Below are 17,101 nucleotides of genomic sequence, written 5' to 3'. Positions count from 1 at the left end.
GTTTTTCCCATTTAGTAAGCGGGGACGTTCAGTCACAACTCGCAGACGACAGTGGTTCTCTTCCATGGCCACGACCACTGAAAGCACGTTCGTGATTGGCTACGGTCGTTGAAAACACGATCCTGATTGGCTGACTCTTAATTGTTACGTCAAGTCGTCGAGCGCGCAGGCTTTCTGTATCTGTGTTGGGCAGTCACCGAACGCGTATTCCGGTGTTCTATTCCATCCCTCCATGCCAGTGAAGCAGAGTTGAGGAGTTTAATACCCCTGTCACACGTGCAGTCTCCAATGGTAACTGAAACCAATGACCATTGAACATACACGTAGCGCAACCAAACGTGTAACATGTCAACTTCTCAAAAAGCATTGGATTCAATGCATCCTGCCAGGCTGACATGTTGCACGCTTGGTGGCGCTACATGTGTGTCCAATGGTCATTGGTTTCAATTATCATTGAAGGCTGCCCGTGTGGCAGGTGTATTACCCACAGCCACGGCAAATTGACCCGCGTTAAACAACACTCGTTGCTCTCTGTATTTTTCGCTATGCATGCTATCACTGTCCATTCTATACTTCTCTGAGTCCTCAAGCAGGAACAACAACAACAACTTTATTTCTAAGATGATGAATGATGAGGAGCTTCATCTCAAGTGGGAAAATTGTTCCCTATACCCGTTCAAATGTGGAGTTGTTCTCGGAATTAATGTTTTAATCGGAGGAGTGTCGAAAACACGCTGGTCCTTTCGAGAGTTTACCAAACGTCGCCACACCTTTGAAAGATGTAACGAAGGATGATGCAGTTGAAACGCGCGTCTTCCGCCGAGTTGTTGCCGGGTTTGCGGAGTTTGCGGCATTAAAAAGCCAGTTACTTCCCCTTTGAAATACTTGTACGGTTTAGTGGCCCACGTTGACAATTAGCTACATTAAATTTAAATTTCTACAAATTGCGGTGGTATATTCCAAATTTACTCAGCAACAGAACTTGATATATACTACATCGGCAGCTCTCTGAGGGAGGGGGTTAACTGTGGGATGTCCGAAGGAGACTACCTCAATAGTTTCAAATACTTTTTTGAATGTAAATCCATTCTGGATGTGTGATCAGTCCCCATACAGTAACTGAAAGTGAGGTCATATTCTGTTTATGTGGGTTCAGCCATAAGAACGCCTATACAAACAAGCAGGGTTACTTTGTCCTTTTGCTAAGCCTGCCGTTAATTGGCCCATAATATCCCGCTTTGTTACTTTAAAATAGTAGGCAGTTTCCGTTACTTCCGGTTACTTTGGTTACCGGTAAGCCATTATTGTATCCGTTATATTTACGTTACGGCGCATACACCTACTCGTGGATTCATAACAGACGGAGTGTCCGCTCTGACGTATCCCGTGCTCAGATTATTTTAGTCATGACTCGTTCTGCTGCAGAAGTTTCCAGCCTCGGTTGAGCCTCGCGGCAGATTGCTTCGACCTTGCCCGCAAAGCTTTAGTGTGTCAGTGGGGTAAGATCGGCTATCACATGGCAAACACCTCCTGTGGTCCTTCAAACTGGTACCTCGTACTGTGCTACACCTGGCTCACACCGTGTATTCAACCGCGCGACATTCCCCAGAATGCTCCGGCGGAAGATGCGCAAAAACGTCATAACCTTCTGCTGCCGTGTCTTTGCGTGCTTTCCTAACCACGGGAAATATCCTGCGACTCAGCGACAAGATATTCCGTAGCAGACGACAGGGCTGATGGTGTCGTGTCGTCTGCGCAGGCGCCACTCCCGCTATTTCCGTGCCGCGTAATACGAGGATGGAACAAATGATTCGATTGAACCGTGACTGCAGATCGCTATCGAACATATTGTTTTTCTTCTTCGTGGCACGGAAAACGCACACACAATTTTGAGCTGGTTGTAATAGCCGGGAATGCGGTCAGAATTGGCAAGGGGGATAGGAGTACGACTGTGCTGTGTCTTGCACGTCTGATGCCCTGCGTGGCCCTAAAAGTGGCCGTGTGTATTGCCGTGGCACCTGAACTGCAATCAAAGTGTTCGCTTTCTATCTACTGGCCACAAAAAGCAGCTAACGACCGAACGACACACGTGACTAAAATACACCGCTCACACCACTGGTAACCGGAAAAAAATGATTACTGTGACCATGGGACAGTATCGATTGATCTTGTATCGAACACGCTATAAAGAGGAGAAAGACATGTTCACGCTATCGTGTTTAAAGCGTACGCTCTGGTTTCTCAAATTGTGACATTTTTGGCTTGAACTGCTTTTATTTGCGCTTCCACACAGTAATTTTATTACACCTTTCAGCGTGTAAAAGGGGTATTTTTTTAAATAAACATCGTTCTCGTATTCCCCAGGCTAAACTGAAAGGTGTTTGCAAAACACCCATTTCACGTGGTGTGCTAAATGGAATACACCTTCCTGAAATGGTGCTCTGTTAGGAATACGCCACCTAGAAGGGTGTTTTCGAAACACCCATCTGAAACCGTGCGCTTGCAACAGAACAACCTGAAATGGTACCTCTTGCAGAATCTGACAAAATGGCGTAGATGCACGCTAACTGGTGGATGAACTCCATAATGCAAAAGCTTGAGTCTGGGCACACAGGATGACACACGACTTGGAAAGGTATTAAAAAAAACATCTTTCCGCGTTGTATGAAACTTAAATCACAAAAGTGTGTTCCGTAGGACAATAAATTTACACTCTAAATCCATAAAAAATAAATAAAAACTTGCTGTGTAGCATGTTTTACTGTTCATTGATGTTTTGCTTCGTTAAGCGCCTTCGTACGTTTTGGATCGTGTACAAGTACAGAGGCGGTTTTTTTTTGGCTTGTCGTAAGACGTAATAAATAAAACGTAAGCGACCATCATTTCCAAGCATAAAACAAGTCAAAGGCCGCTGGCGAGTATTCCATAAAACTGGTTTCTCTGACGTCAAGAGTATAATATCGCGAGCTCCGCAATGACGTAAGAATCGTTGAGAATGGTTGGCCGGATCTCTGCTGCGCATACGCACGTATTACCAGCTGACTGAAATATTTTTTTAAGGTGCAACTGGCAGAAGCATCAAGCGCGCTCTTTCTATTTTAAACCTGAGCAAAGTAACGACACGTTGCGAGCTGTGGAAATGAAAGTTTAATTGCAGTAACGAGCGTATATCGCTTCCTTGCGTTTCGAGTGAAAGCGATTTGAGGTTACGGTGACAAGGCCTAGAGTCTTATTATGGTGAGGGTCTTCCGAGTTTGTAGATGGACAGATGCGACACAAGTCCCTAGTTGTTCTCCTTGAGCGCTTTCCCTCCAGGTGTAACTGGACGACTGGTGTGAAATGTGAGAGTGGGAAGTGCGAAAGTATCGCGTGTTCCATGTCGCTCCCAAAATAGCCGAAACGTCACTTCGAAAGTGAAGGTTCGCAGTAAATTTTTCTGCACCTTTCGGTTTGTAAAATGGGTGTCTTCGTGTATAAACACTTTTTTTTTTAAATTCTGCAGGCTTAACTGAGAGGAGTAATAACAGCGTTGAAGAAACTGTTCGCAAAACACCCATCTAAAACAGTGCTGAAGTGACATACACCCCACCCCCTGGAATGGTGTTTTCCGTATAGGATGTGCCCTTTGAAATGGTGCCTTTTGCGGAATATACACCATTCAGAAAGGGTGTGTTACAAGACACCCCTTCTGTGTGGTGTGAAATGTTCACTATACAAAGGCGTGTGACATAGGACAAGAGGTTTACCGTGTGTTCACGTCAAAAATTCACTTTCTACAGCCACGTGAGCGCTCAAAGTCATGTCTTTTCGTGCTCTTCTAACCACGGGGAATATCGTGCGGCTCAGCCAAAAGATATTCCGTAGCAGACGACAGCACAGACGGTGTCGTCTGCTATGTCCGCAGTACGCCACTCCCGGTATGACGGCGCCGTGCGAATTGTCACATACCATGTATTCACACAGGCGGCATCACCACGGAATATTCTAGTGGAAGAAAACTCAAAATACTGCTCACGGTGCAAAAGTTCCGCCGCGCGCGTGTCATGTCGAGCATTCGTACGGTACCGAAATGTCGGGAGTGGCGTATACTGCACACTTAGCAGACGACACCGTCTGCGTATCTTCCTGTCGTCTGCTACTGAATATCTTGTGGCTGTGCTCCAGGATATCCCCCACGGTCAGCAGTACACGAAAACCCATGATTGTTGAGCGTTTTTGTGCAGACATTGACATTTTTTGTATCTTCCGCTGGAGTATTCTGGGGAATGTCGCTTGCGTGAACACACGGGCCAGTCCCATGGGCGTGCCAAAGGAACGGCGTGCTATTGTTTCGATAAGATGCGGAAGGCATCGAGTGCCCTGCTGAGCAGTCACCTCGCTGCAGGAGGAGGAAAGCGATGGCCTCTTTCCTTTTCTACGTACTTCCTCCATTGGCCCTTGCTGGTATATCAAAATTCGGAGCGTTGTTTAAGGAAGAAAATGTTGTTCTTTTTCTGCTCCGCGTACTCATTGACCCACGTGTGATGGTTCTCCGTCCTTTTGCCCGCCTTTGCCCGCTGACACAACGAACGTGGCTAAGGGTATCCCCTGGAATGTGCAGCTCTATACAATAGCGCATTATGGTGTATCATGCCTATATGAACCTATTGAACTTCTTTGACAAGTAACTCTCACACTAATAGCGACTATTTCTTCTGTTTTATGTGCGGTGGATGCTAGTCAGTGCGTTCTCAGTTATAATAGTAGTCTGTTTCGATTATTAGTCTTCATAAATTCGGTTCCCGGAGTCGTATTTAGAGGAATTTAGACTCTAAATCTGAATAAAAGTAGTGGATTGTTTACCTTGATAATAAAATTAAACGTAACGCTGTTAATGCAACGTAAATAAACATATAACGTGACTTAAATTAATTAACCTTAGTTTTTCTGAATCACTATAGCGTGATTATTCCAGTTCCTGCGACCCGCTCGATTAAAAGCGGAGCACTATATATAGTGTAAACATTTCTAATCACGGCATGAAAGGCGCCGTTACTTTGACACCGAGGCAAAAGGAACGGGAGGATTTACGCTTTACCTCTCCCTCTCCTTTTCAAGAAGGCCGACAGCGCGGAACGCGCGCTCATATTTGTCTTCGCAAATGGTTTATCCAATCACCGCGGGGGGATCGTTTGAGCAGACCAATCCGAGGCCTCTCCGCATTGTCGCGCTTCTTGAGAGAGGGAGTTTTCCGTGGGTTTACCGAAGACTTTCCAGTCGAATGTCGGCACAGTTCTCCCTGAAGTCGGCCCAGGACGCATACGAACCCCCCCGTCCCCCACTCCATCCTGCTGTCCTCTCTCCATCTGCCCACATCTGTATGCCGCTCATAGCCCCAGTTGCTTCGCGGCATTAACGCGGAATAGAAAAAAAAAGAGTACGTGAGGAGGGGCTCCAATCACACATGACCACTGTTGCGAAGAAGCGTACACGATACCACACACACACACACACACACACACACACAAAAACAATTTAACTGCTACACATGTGACCCAACTTTCTGAGAAACTACGCTCGCACTGATCACGTGCCAACGCGGCAAGTTATTTCCTACTGTGAGCTGCCAAATGCTCTATGTCCTCGGGTGAAGGACCCTGAAATAAACCCCTCAAAAGTCCCATAGGAAAGGAGGTCGAGCTTGATGTTATAACCAGAAAACGGATTCCACGTGGAAGGTAAAATGCAATGGAAACTGCGCCGGATAAAGTTGTGATGTTGGAACATTCCATGCGAGACAAACAAAAGGTAATTCGAGTGTCAGTAGAAAATATTGAAGAAAGTATCTAAAATAGAATACAAGTGGTAGAGTACTTTTCCAGAAAAGTACGGAGTAAGATACTAAAATAATAGAAGTGTTTAAAATGCAGTGTTTGGAGTACGATACTCAAGATACGTACACGTCTGCTGTTGTGTCGTATTGAATGCATTCGATCGTCTGTAAACATCTGTAACGCATTCAAACTTGCATTCGAACTGCAGATGATGCAAGGATGAACCAAGGAAGGCACTGAAAAGGTTAGCCAGCTGTAGGCCTTTTCAGTGACTTCCCTCTTTCATCATTAATTTCTTAGGCACTTGAAGCTATGTATTTGTCCCTTCTATGTGTTCCAGCCTCAGAACATGAATTGCCATCATGATATCGGGAGTTCTGAAGTGTCGAGACGATCAGCGTAGCAAGTTTCTATGCATTCCAGTCGGCTTGTCTGTTCTAAAAAGAAAAAGGAAAAAACGCACCGGAGTTCATGTGCACCTGTTCGAGGGTTCGGTGCTTCCGCGCTTATCGAAACACCTCTTCTCGTCGGAAATGCATTTGTGCTGATACCGCGCCCGTGTAGAGCGTTGCTTGCGGAGTACATTTTGCGAACTCTTGCACCTGTTCGTCGCCGACAGATATCTCGCGAGCACCCGATACGGCATCCTTTCTGTACAATGGGCGCATGTTGAACAGCCGAACGCGTTGTTGCAAGTTCGTCGTCGTCATTCGTAATCTATTTAAGGACGTGACAAACAGTATAATAGAGTTGGTGAAGCAGTGGTGCAGTATGAACGTAGGAAGGAGCAAGCGAGCCGGTCCAAATTCGAAGTTTGTAGTCATACGTCCTTTAGACTGAGGTTTAAAAATCTGAACACGAAGTATACAGACAGGGCAAGACTCGTAGCTAGCAATGACACCATGAACTATCGAGAGAGACCCCCCCCCCCCTTGCCCTTTATTTCTTCCCTGTCACGCCCAAAACAGGGTGGCCTTTGTTGCCTCGACTTAGACACAAGTCTGCATAGATACATAAAGCTGCTACAACGTAACTGTAATAATGACCCCCACGCACTCGCGACTATTCTGGATAAACCAGTGCATGAAATCTCTGTGTGGGAAGGATTTTAAAGTGCGAAAGGTTGGAGAGGAAGAGTGGGCAAGGGAAACAGTTTCGTAAGACTGAACTTGATACGAATTAATGTATCTATTAATGGGCTTATTAATTTTAGGCTTTATGCCATGCGCTGTCCGAACATCTAATGACTCAAAGTAAGTTATCCGCACGAAACGCGCAACGCCACCGGTTGTCACCAGAGCCGGGTTTTGCAATGAAGTCTTCGAAGTCTTGCGCATATTGTGTCAAGTACAATGCGCATCGTGACGCATGTTCTCTGTGGACTCCAGTTGATTGTGGATACGCGAAACCGGATTAACGCGAGACTCTTCTGTCCAGGCTATCATATATCTGCTCTTTCAGTGTAGAGCTCAGCACAAAACACTGTTGCAGACCGTGTCAGCCGCGAGAGAAAGAATTTGCCGACTTCGCTCGCATAGGACTTCTCAGGCAAGTGAGCTACTCAATAGGGCTTCTCCCACATGTTCTGACCCCCCCCCCCCCCCTTCCCTAGTGTCCTCCTGAATTTTGAAGCCGGTGTGCGCAAACGGTGGGGTTTGAGTTGAGGACGGAACACGAGTTGAGGTGCCACTATGACTATCTGCAGGTATCCCATTTCTGAATATAAAACAACTCTCATCCTGAGGGCGTCGTTTCTCATTCCCTGGATCATGTCTTTGGCTGGCACGAAATTGTCTCATAAACGTCGGCATATTTAACTATTTATGCATACTCGTTGTAAAAAAAGGAAAAGGTTACCAGACTTCGTTGTCTTCTGCACTTCGTGATAAGTCAACTCCGCCCACAAATCCAAAGGCATCTGTGATTGGCTTAGACGGACGAACGCATGACGTCTCCGCGTCGCAACGTAGTGCGGCCGCATGCTTCAAACTGTTGCGAAAACACCCGTCGCAAACAACGTACTTAGAGCGCATTTGCATGCTTTTAATGCAAACACGTATAATATTTGCGTTTACAACGCATGTGGAACTAGAGTTTACCGTCCCCTTTGCGTACGTAAGGGATAGTAGTGAGTTTTAGTACATCGTATGCTGCTTTTGCGTACGTAAGGGATAGCATGGTGATTCTGCGCAATGCGCAAAGCGCTTTATGTTCAGCGCGTGCGCAGAACCACCGGTTACGTCCCACTTCGCGTATTCCCATTTTGCCTAATGCGATTTTTTTAGGATCAAGGAGAGGGGGTGCCTGCCATTAGGCGAAATGGGACTGCCAACAAGGGGGCGTTACTATCACTGATTGACAACTGCGATTGACGTCAGCTGGGAATGGCTCCGCCCCTGTGTGCAGTCCGCACACCTTACAAAGTTCTAAACAAGCGTCGCGAAAAAAGCAGGGTGTCCTGATGGACAGAGTGATGCGGTTCTGCATCAGAGCCGAGCCCGCGGCGCTGGCTCGACAGCTAGTCTACGAACTCTTCTTCGAACGACACATCAGGACTTAGTGTCCTTTTCGCCAAGCCTTGTGAATGACATTGCAAACAATATAGTACTCTTCAGCATTTTCCGACTCTGCACTCGAAATCAAAATGTTAAAATATCACTTGTCTTCCCAGTGGTGTGGGGACACCACTGGTTGCCTTTTCGGGCAACATTTTTGCGAAGGTTTTTCTTAGAACCGCGGGTGAATAACGCTGCATTAGTCTGGAAGTCGTGGTGACTGCCCCTTCTAGATACTTCAACTCGCAACTTGGACTCTTCCGTTCGACTCACCAAGCTGTTCATCTTCAGCTGTATTTGCTCGAGACATCAACGGGTGAGCAAGAAGTGTCGTTTTTGACAGCGCGGCGAGAAGGCAATCAACTTGAAGTCTGTGAACGAAGGCTGATCTCATACGTATGCTGATCTCATCGGACATCTGATGCGCCTTAACTTTTTTAAATTGCACGTTAGCACCGCGAAGCAACTGTGGCTATGAGCAGCGTACAGACATGGAGAGAGAACAGCAGGAAGCAGTGGGGTACAGCTGTACGCGTCCTGGGCCGACTTCAGAGGGAACTGTCCAAACAGCACTTTAACTGAACATTGTCGTCGAACTATGCTCGTTACCCTTTAAAAACGTGTCCAGCTTCTTCTAGCTTCGCGAGTGAAAGCTTTGAATGCAAAATACAACCTCCTCGTTCAACACGGCGAATGTATTTTCGTGTTTGTAGGCGAGGTAAGCACGATAGGTGTGCAGCAATAAATAAATAAATAAATAAATAAATAATAATAGGCATTTTGCTTAAAATGCGACTTTCAGTGATTGTCAAGCACAGGGTCCAATGAAAAAGGAGACACGCCTTCTATCTTCGTGTGACACGCCTCAGTAGCCGAAATGGGACTGCCTGACACATAAATTTGGCGGACTGGGACCCCGTGCGGGGGAGGGAACATGGCGAGGGATAGGAAGATAAACTGATGAGAAGGCATTAGGCGAAATGGGAATAGGCCCCCAAGCAGCACGACATGTCGGCCCAATATTGGACTAATGTTAGCCCAATATTGGACCGGCATTGCCAATATTGGTCCAATATTGGACCAACATGTTGTGCATGCTTGGGCCAAGTGGGAAGACACGTAACCACTAACGCTATCGCCTTTGCGTACGTAAGTGATAGCGTTGGTGGTTCCTCACACGCGCGCAGAACAAGAGCTTGCGCACTGCGCAGAAGCACCTCGCTATCCCTTACGTACGCAAAGGCGATAGCGTATGATGCACTAAAACTTTCTATTGTAAAATATAAATCGACTTTCCTGTCTGCACTACATTCTCCCACGGCGGAGATATCCCTCTCTGAGTGTAGCTCTGTTTCAATAAGGGAAGTCATCGCCGCAAACGGGTTGCGTTCTGCGGCTGATTGACGCCAAGTCTCGTACTTGTGCTTGAGACAGCACATTCATCATATGCAGCCGCTGCTGAGAAAAGGATGGCCATGTGTCGTTCCCGGATGGCTTTAGCATTCTGTGAATCGGATCTTGCTGCTCGACGGCTAATCTTCGGACATTTAGCCCGCTGTGCTTGGTGACGCAGAGAGACCGAATGGATCTGGCTATCACGCAACAGCGCGCACTAGATCCAGGCGGAGAATACTTGGCGTTTTTCCTGTCGTGCTCTCCGCACCGTTCCTGGTGTGTATTATTGTGACAGAGCCTGTAATATACGACCTAGATAAGCCTTCCAGCAGGAAGTTCTTATGGGTTTCTTGCAACAAGTAGCTTTTCCTGAGATCGCGAGTTGTTTCTTTAATTCCGGATATGTTGAACAAAGGTTCGATCCCGAGCGAGAACACACTCAAAGTGTATGGAAATCGGGAAAAAAAAGAAGATAAATTTGGTTGGAAGAAATGTGCAAATCGCCGAAAAAAGAAACTAAATACGGTACTAAAAAAAAACGAAAAGAATAGGTTTTGTCCCGCTACAACCCTCTGTCTTTCCGCTGTCTCAACTGTAAGGTGCAATAACAGCGTTGAAAAGGCTGTCTGGCAGACACCCATCTGAAACAATGTCCTGAAAAGACCCAAAAACCTCCAGTGCTGGGGTAAAAACACACTAAAGGCGGGGCCGGGTGCAGAGAGAGGAAAACAAACAGACATCTCACACACACACACACACACACCACACCACACACCACACCACACCACACCACACACACACACCACACACACACCGCACACACACACCACACACACACACTGAACTTCGACAGAGACGATTTTTATCGAAAGCCTGTCTTAGATATCCCATTATCAGTCACCCCCTCTTATCAATCTTATGGCAGATGCTTCCGGTTGTCGCGACCGACACCTTCCCTACCAATCTGTACAGTTTTCCTTTTTAGAAAGTCCGTAGCTGATTCCGTACTTAATCGACCGATAGCCTGCTAATACAATTTTCTCCCGCGTCTCATGTCAATTTTGTCTATCAACTTTAGCAGTTTGTTTTTACCCAGCACGGAGTTTTAGTTTAAATATATATATATATATAAGCAGGAAAACCCCTATCCCTATATCGTCGACCCCTATCCCTATATGTGTTAATAAACTCCCCTTTGTGTTTTCCTGTAATTTCTTTGTCGTCTTCTGATTTTTCCTGCTTATTTCATTCTGGTGGTCAACCGCCCTCCTAAGCTTCTAATCTATCTATATATATATATATATTCATTATATACCAACCTTCATCGTCACTACGCGCAAAACGACGAGACAGAAGAGGACGGACACTGGGCGAGGCGCTGTATATTATCACATTATCAACTGAAACTTTATTGTGTACACATAACGGTTTTAAAACAGCGAGTGACTCAAACAGAAAAGACGACAGAAACAGACGAACACAACACAACATTCACGTAATAATATTCATGTTTGAGCTTGTGTCGTGTCCGCCCATTTCATGGAACGCCTTTTCGTCGAACGCCGTTTCATCGACGCCTGGCCAAGGTGAGGTCAGGAGAACCTTTTACGTATTTCACACGTTGCCGCAAGAAAATACAGCGGCCACCGGTTCGATGAAACGTCCATTTTCGACGAAATGGCGTTCGATGAAACGCCCGTTTGAGTGTTTCAGCCTCCTCCGAACGGTCTCTCGCTAAAATGTGCGCAGCTTTAATACGAGTTCCCGTGTGATGCTTTTATTTATTTATTCTGTGTTAGCGCCGCGAAGCAACTGTGGCTATGAGCGGTGTTCAGACGTGAACAGGTGGAGGGAGGATAGCAGGAAGGAGTGGGGGGACAGATGGGTTAGTATGCGTCCTGGGCCGACTTCACGGGGAACTGTGCCGACATTCGTCTCGAAAGTCTGCCGAGGAAAGCCCAGGGGAAACCTCAGACAGTACAGCCGGTGCGGGGGGATTCGAACCCACATCAACTCCCAGTCTCGGCGTGGAAAGCACTAACCACGCCTAACCACCATGCCACGGGAGCTGCGTGTGTGACCAGCCTTCTCAAATTTTAACTTTGCTTCACATGAAACAGTATTCTAAGTAGAATGCGCCCCTCCCCTGAAAAATTCTACACTTTTAATATATCTAGGGTACCGTGTTTTCGGTTTTAATCGAAAAACACCGAAAAACATACGCCGGGTAAATTTTCCCTCATTCGGTTCAAATCGAAAAACACCGAATACAGAGAGACATTCCAGGAATGATGACGGAGATAAATTGCTGCTCATGATGCCCAGCAAGTTGTTGATGCAGATCACAGAACCATACAGAAATACGATGGTTGCGAAAAATGTTCGTTTATTTTTTCGTTAGCCGTAAAACGCCACCACAGCGAGCAATGCCACGTTGAATGAGCGTCGTGCGGAAATTGCATTCTGATTCTATTCGCCGATAAGTGTCGCGTAAACCATGTACACGCCGGGAAAAGCATCGAAAAACACCGATTTCGTGAAAATCGATAAACACCGAAAAACATACGCCGAATCCGGCCAAAAATAAAAACAGAAAACGCGGAACCCTAAATATATTTTAAATTATATATTAAATATTTTAAATGTATCCTTTGAAATGGTGCTTTCTGTAGAATACACCATTTAGAAGGCTGATTTTACGAGAGACATCCTCCGGTATACGGTGTGAAACTTACAGAACGAAGGTGTGTGCCATATAGGTCAAAATATTTACACCCGAAAGGTGTAAAAAAAAATAATACCGCGTAAACACGGCATTCCGTATAGTGGGACGCTTTTTCTGTCCCCCCCTTCCCCCATTTTGTTTGCCCCATTTTTTTGTGCCCATTTTGTGCCCTTCTTTTTTTTTTTGCCCGAATTTAGGAGTATGCAACTTACGCGATGCTCATTCATTGACTCCCAAACCTGGCCGCGCAGTATGGCACATCGAGCCAGATATATACACTCGAGGAACAATGGGAAGATCTAACCGTTTTGTATAGGGCCGTAGCGATTTCATATCCATCAAGAGTCGGCCTATACCGCGATCGATGTACAAGTTGTTAAAGCGACATTGATCGCGACATGTATACGATTGAAAGTGCCCGCCCCTCTATACGGAAAGTTTGACTTGTCTTTGGTATTTGCGTTTTATATGTCAAATATTGACGAAGAAAGTCGTGGGAGAGCTACCGGAGAACAGCAAGACCGATCGAATAGTATTGGGAATGAAATGTGGGTAAACTTGCATTGGGGCTGTTATGCGGAAGAAGAAAACTGTGCATCGGCGCATGCTGAATATTTTGCTGAGTAATTTTGAAAGTATTTCGAAAGGAGCATATGTGCAGAAAGAGAAATGCGAGGCGTGAAAGTGTATAAGTTTATTAGGAGCGTGTTTCCGTCGCGTCATCAACCATAATAAACGCCGGTGTAGACGCGTTATTCTTCGCACTTTGCATCGTGCACTACACCTACCTACGAAACGTCTATATACTATGCGCAGACTGCTCCTTCCATTGATAACAGCGTGTGAGGCGAAAACTTGGTATATATAAACTGTTATCCGTGTAAGCATATTTACTTTGCCCCGACACTGTCTCTCGTGCTTTCTTCCAGAAGTATTTAGCGTGTGCCCATATCCACCCTCTTGTACTATCCACTACTTGTGACACACCTCAAGGTTCCACATCGCACGAGGATTCCGAGTTCTGCGAACGTAACAGCTGTATGCCCGTCGCTTTTGCTCCTCGCTTACGAATGATCCGCGTATACCATGCCTTCTCTGCGCGGATAATTGAGTTCCTTGTTTTCTGAGCGTCGGAGACATTCTCGACAGAAGGAATTTGTTCTGTTCCGTGCGGACGTGCGATTTTTACATCCGCTTGCTCCGGTTGTAAAGCCTGGGATTTCCTTTCTATTCGTCCTCTTCTTTTGTCTTTTCCTCTCTCCCACTGGCTGTGCCCAGGAAAACGTAAGATACTTTTTTTGTGTGTGTGTGTTTTGTATTTTTAATTCGTGTGAAAATTCTGTTGTACCCGTTAGTTTTTAGTCACTGCGTGTGTTGCTCGGAGGTCTCCAGATTTTCACTCCGCAGCATATTCCGAATACCTAAAGTTCTCCTCCTCTCCCAAGACGCATGAGAATTCGATTCGTCCTAAATAAGCAGTGCCGTTCTCTGCGACCGCCATTCGTATCCCATTTGGGTATCCACGACAAAATTTTTGATCAGCTGTCCGCGAACATTTTCTAACCTGCGACCTTTCCTTATCGTTGTCCTTATCGGCCGCATGCTTATCTGTTGTTACCTTGTTGTGCCGTTTACAATGGAGAGCCGAGGGCATGGCGACATACCGAGGGGTTTCTCCTTGCGATGCATGTTGGGAACGGAGGTGGTGGTATTTACGTCATAGCAGACGTCAATTGTTGACACCGTCCGCGGCGCTGTGAGATACCTACAGCGATAAGGTCCAAATTTGTTGGCCGCTCATGGAAAGATAATGAGTATGAGTTGCATTCTGCCGCAACCACTTCTGCTATGCCTTAGCCTCCCAGAAGGGGAATGAATATGTAGGTCGAACCGGAATGTAGGTTGCCAACTTACGAATTGTAAAAAATGAAAAAAAGAATCGTTCTCGAATTGCACAAGATACTGCCGCTGGCTATCACTCATTTTTCCTGCCACAAAGTATCACAACACTTTCGGCAAGCATATTGGATAAGGGGCGTCTACCACCCATTGTTGCGGGACTGTTGTTGTTATTCTGTCAATCGAAAGTATAAAAGATGGGGTGGATCGAGTCGATTTTTTGTGGTTCATACTTGGGACGAAGTTAACAATTCACGAACTAAGCACCAGCTCTTGAAGACACAATGTTTCCCACTTGTGGACTACCATCTGTTAATATTGGAGTGATGCACCACAGTCATGCCTGTTGGCTCGCACATGTAAAGGACGAGGGAATGGGAACATGCGACCCTTTAAAGACCTGTAGCGGAGGCGAATGAAGACACCGGAAGACCCTCTTGTTACAGAAGCGTCCAAACATTATGAGCACGCTCTAGTTTTTTATACCTGCTGGAAAGTGAGAAAAAACGCACCTACTTTAGTTACAATGAACTGCGAACACATCGTACGTCGAACTTTACATATGAGAGCAAAATCCAGAAACGTCAGGAAATTGCTGACATTGATCGGACCAGGAGGAAGCGACTGTCATTTGATGAAAATTGGTGGGGAAGGCCACCGAACGATACCTCAAGGTCGATACCTTCTTTCGTCTTTTTTTTTTTTTTTTTTCTGTCGGGTCGTTCTTACGTCACGCATTCGATAATGCGTTAGTGGCGTTACCAGAGGGGGCGGCTCATATCAGACGTTTCTGTGACTTGAAGTCGCGTCGGTGCTGCAGCCGGTTTCTGGTCGTGCCAGCTTTTGTACAGCTCGCGTCAAAAGCGGGAGTTGCGGTGGATCCCAGGTTGGGAGCATTGTGCTTTACCTTGACCGGGTGCTGATGATGTGACCGTCGATACCTGTGGGATATTTTAAATATAGCAGTCGTACACTGCCCGTGGTAGTCAGCGCTGCCATACCTTATTCTACCCTGTGGTCACACGTGTCGAGCCTTCGTTTTTTCTTCGCCTATACAAAATTTACTTCTTTTGCAGGAACAGCTCGTCTGTCGCGGTGGGCAGGATGGAGTCGCCGGCCCTGGACCTGTACAACATCAAGCCCAACTACTCGTTCGAGTTCGAGTTTGAAGCTAACTTCAACAAGGACCAGAACCGACGATGGATGAACCAGAACTGGCACACGTCCGTCTACTGGGTGGGCCTGTACATGCTTCTGATATTCGGCGGCCAGGCGTACATGGCCGGCAGACCGGCTTTCACTCTGCGCCGTCCCTTGCAAGTCTGGAATGCCCTCTTGGCCGTCTTCAGCATCGTGGGCGCCTGCCGTACCCTGCCGGAGCTCATGCACGTCCTTCGGGAGTTCGGCTTCTTCCATTCGGTGTGCAACAACTCTTATATCGAATACGACCGCGTGTCCGGATTCTGGACGTGGATGTTTGTGCTCAGCAAGGTGCCGGAGTTGGGTGATACCATCTTCATTATTCTTCGCAAGCGGGAGCTCATCTTCTTGCACTGGTACCATCACATTACCGTCCTCATGTTCTCCTGGTACTTCTACCAACAGCACATAGCTCCCGCGCGATGGTACGTGGTCATGAACTATGTGGTCCATTCCATCATGTATTCCTATTTCGCATTGTGCTCGTTCCGAGTGCGGCTACCGCGCGCCATAAGCCTGGTGATTACGACGCTGCAGATAATGCAGATGATGATGGGGGCATACGTGACGGCCCTCGGCTTGCGGAGTGGCCAGTCTTGCGCCATTTCGGAGCATACGGCGTGGCTGGCCATTTACATGTACACGTCGTATTTCGTTCTGTTTGCGCTCTTCTTCTATGGGTCCTACCTGAAGCCGAAGCGGAACATCAAGGCAGAATAAGACACGGCGACAGTTCCGTGCAAGCCGGATAGTGAAACCACTGCTTCGAGAAGTGCTATATTGTGTTTACAGTAACAGACAATGCCGATATGTGTTTCTTTTTTTTTCTTTTTTTTTTTCTTTTTGTGCCCGTGTCTGGAGGACTGAAGTGATGGCGACTTGGTGGCACATCTTGAAGCATGGACTCATGGGATGTCGACTGGAACTGTGTCTGTTGTTAGATCATTGGTTCTTCAGTGTGTAGGACTCGCATGCAGTCGAGCCGCTGAAGCGCGAAGCTAATGAACTGCCAAGGCAAATTGTTGATTTTTTACGTGACATCGAAGATTTTGGTTTGAAGATTGTTCGTTGTTTTCGTTATATCCATGTCTTGTAACTTGCACTTTGGTAAGTTTGCATTATAAGTTTGCTTACCTAACGGAGGCGAAGTAATAATACTCACAGAGTGCGCGAAACGGAATCGCAAGCAGGGAGCAACTGTGTAGTTCGTAATATAGGCATTCTGTAATATCGTGTGCAGACTTAATGGCGTGTGAATGCGTATAGAGTTTCCGGACCTGATTAAAACGAACGGGATATGTTCCGTGCACTGAGCACCTGCTAGTTGGATAGTTCTCTGCGGTGCTATATTAGTGTGCGTGAAAGTAGGCTACCACAGCGGGCTCTCTTGCTCAATTCTAGCCTGTAGTTACTACTTAACATTTGTGAGCCCCCGCCGGAAGAGGTGGGGGGGAAAAGTATTACAATAAACCAATTTTTAATTTTAGGCGAAAATAAAATCTTGCGATGGTTCA

The 17,101-nt window shown here is 46.5% G+C and overlaps 1 protein-coding gene across 5 annotated transcripts in view; it reads left to right on the top strand.

Moving 5' to 3' along the window:
• The window catches only part of LOC135368750 (very long chain fatty acid elongase 6-like), a 21,337-nt gene extending 4,236 nt beyond the window's left edge, over positions 1-17,101 (top strand). For 2 of the 5 annotated variants that reach the window (XM_064602246.1, XM_064602249.1), the window contains exon 2: positions 15,464-17,101. In XM_064602246.1, coding sequence (XP_064458316.1) covers positions 15,492-16,307 — 816 coding nt within the window. In that variant the 5' untranslated portion in view covers positions 15,464-15,491 and the 3' untranslated portion in view covers positions 16,308-17,101. Of the gene's footprint in view, positions 1-7,263; positions 7,362-13,415; positions 13,773-15,171; positions 15,274-15,463 lie in introns of those variants that run through there. The other 3 variants (XM_064602250.1, XM_064602247.1, XM_064602248.1) reach the window with 3 other exon arrangements.

Source organism: Ornithodoros turicata, chromosome 9 (genome assembly GCF_037126465.1).
Source record: "Ornithodoros turicata isolate Travis chromosome 9, ASM3712646v1, whole genome shotgun sequence".
Taxonomy (NCBI): domain Eukaryota; kingdom Metazoa; phylum Arthropoda; class Arachnida; order Ixodida; family Argasidae; genus Ornithodoros; species Ornithodoros turicata.
The sequence above is the reverse complement of the archived record's forward strand: the minus strand, read 5'-3'. Positions and strand labels throughout refer to the sequence as shown.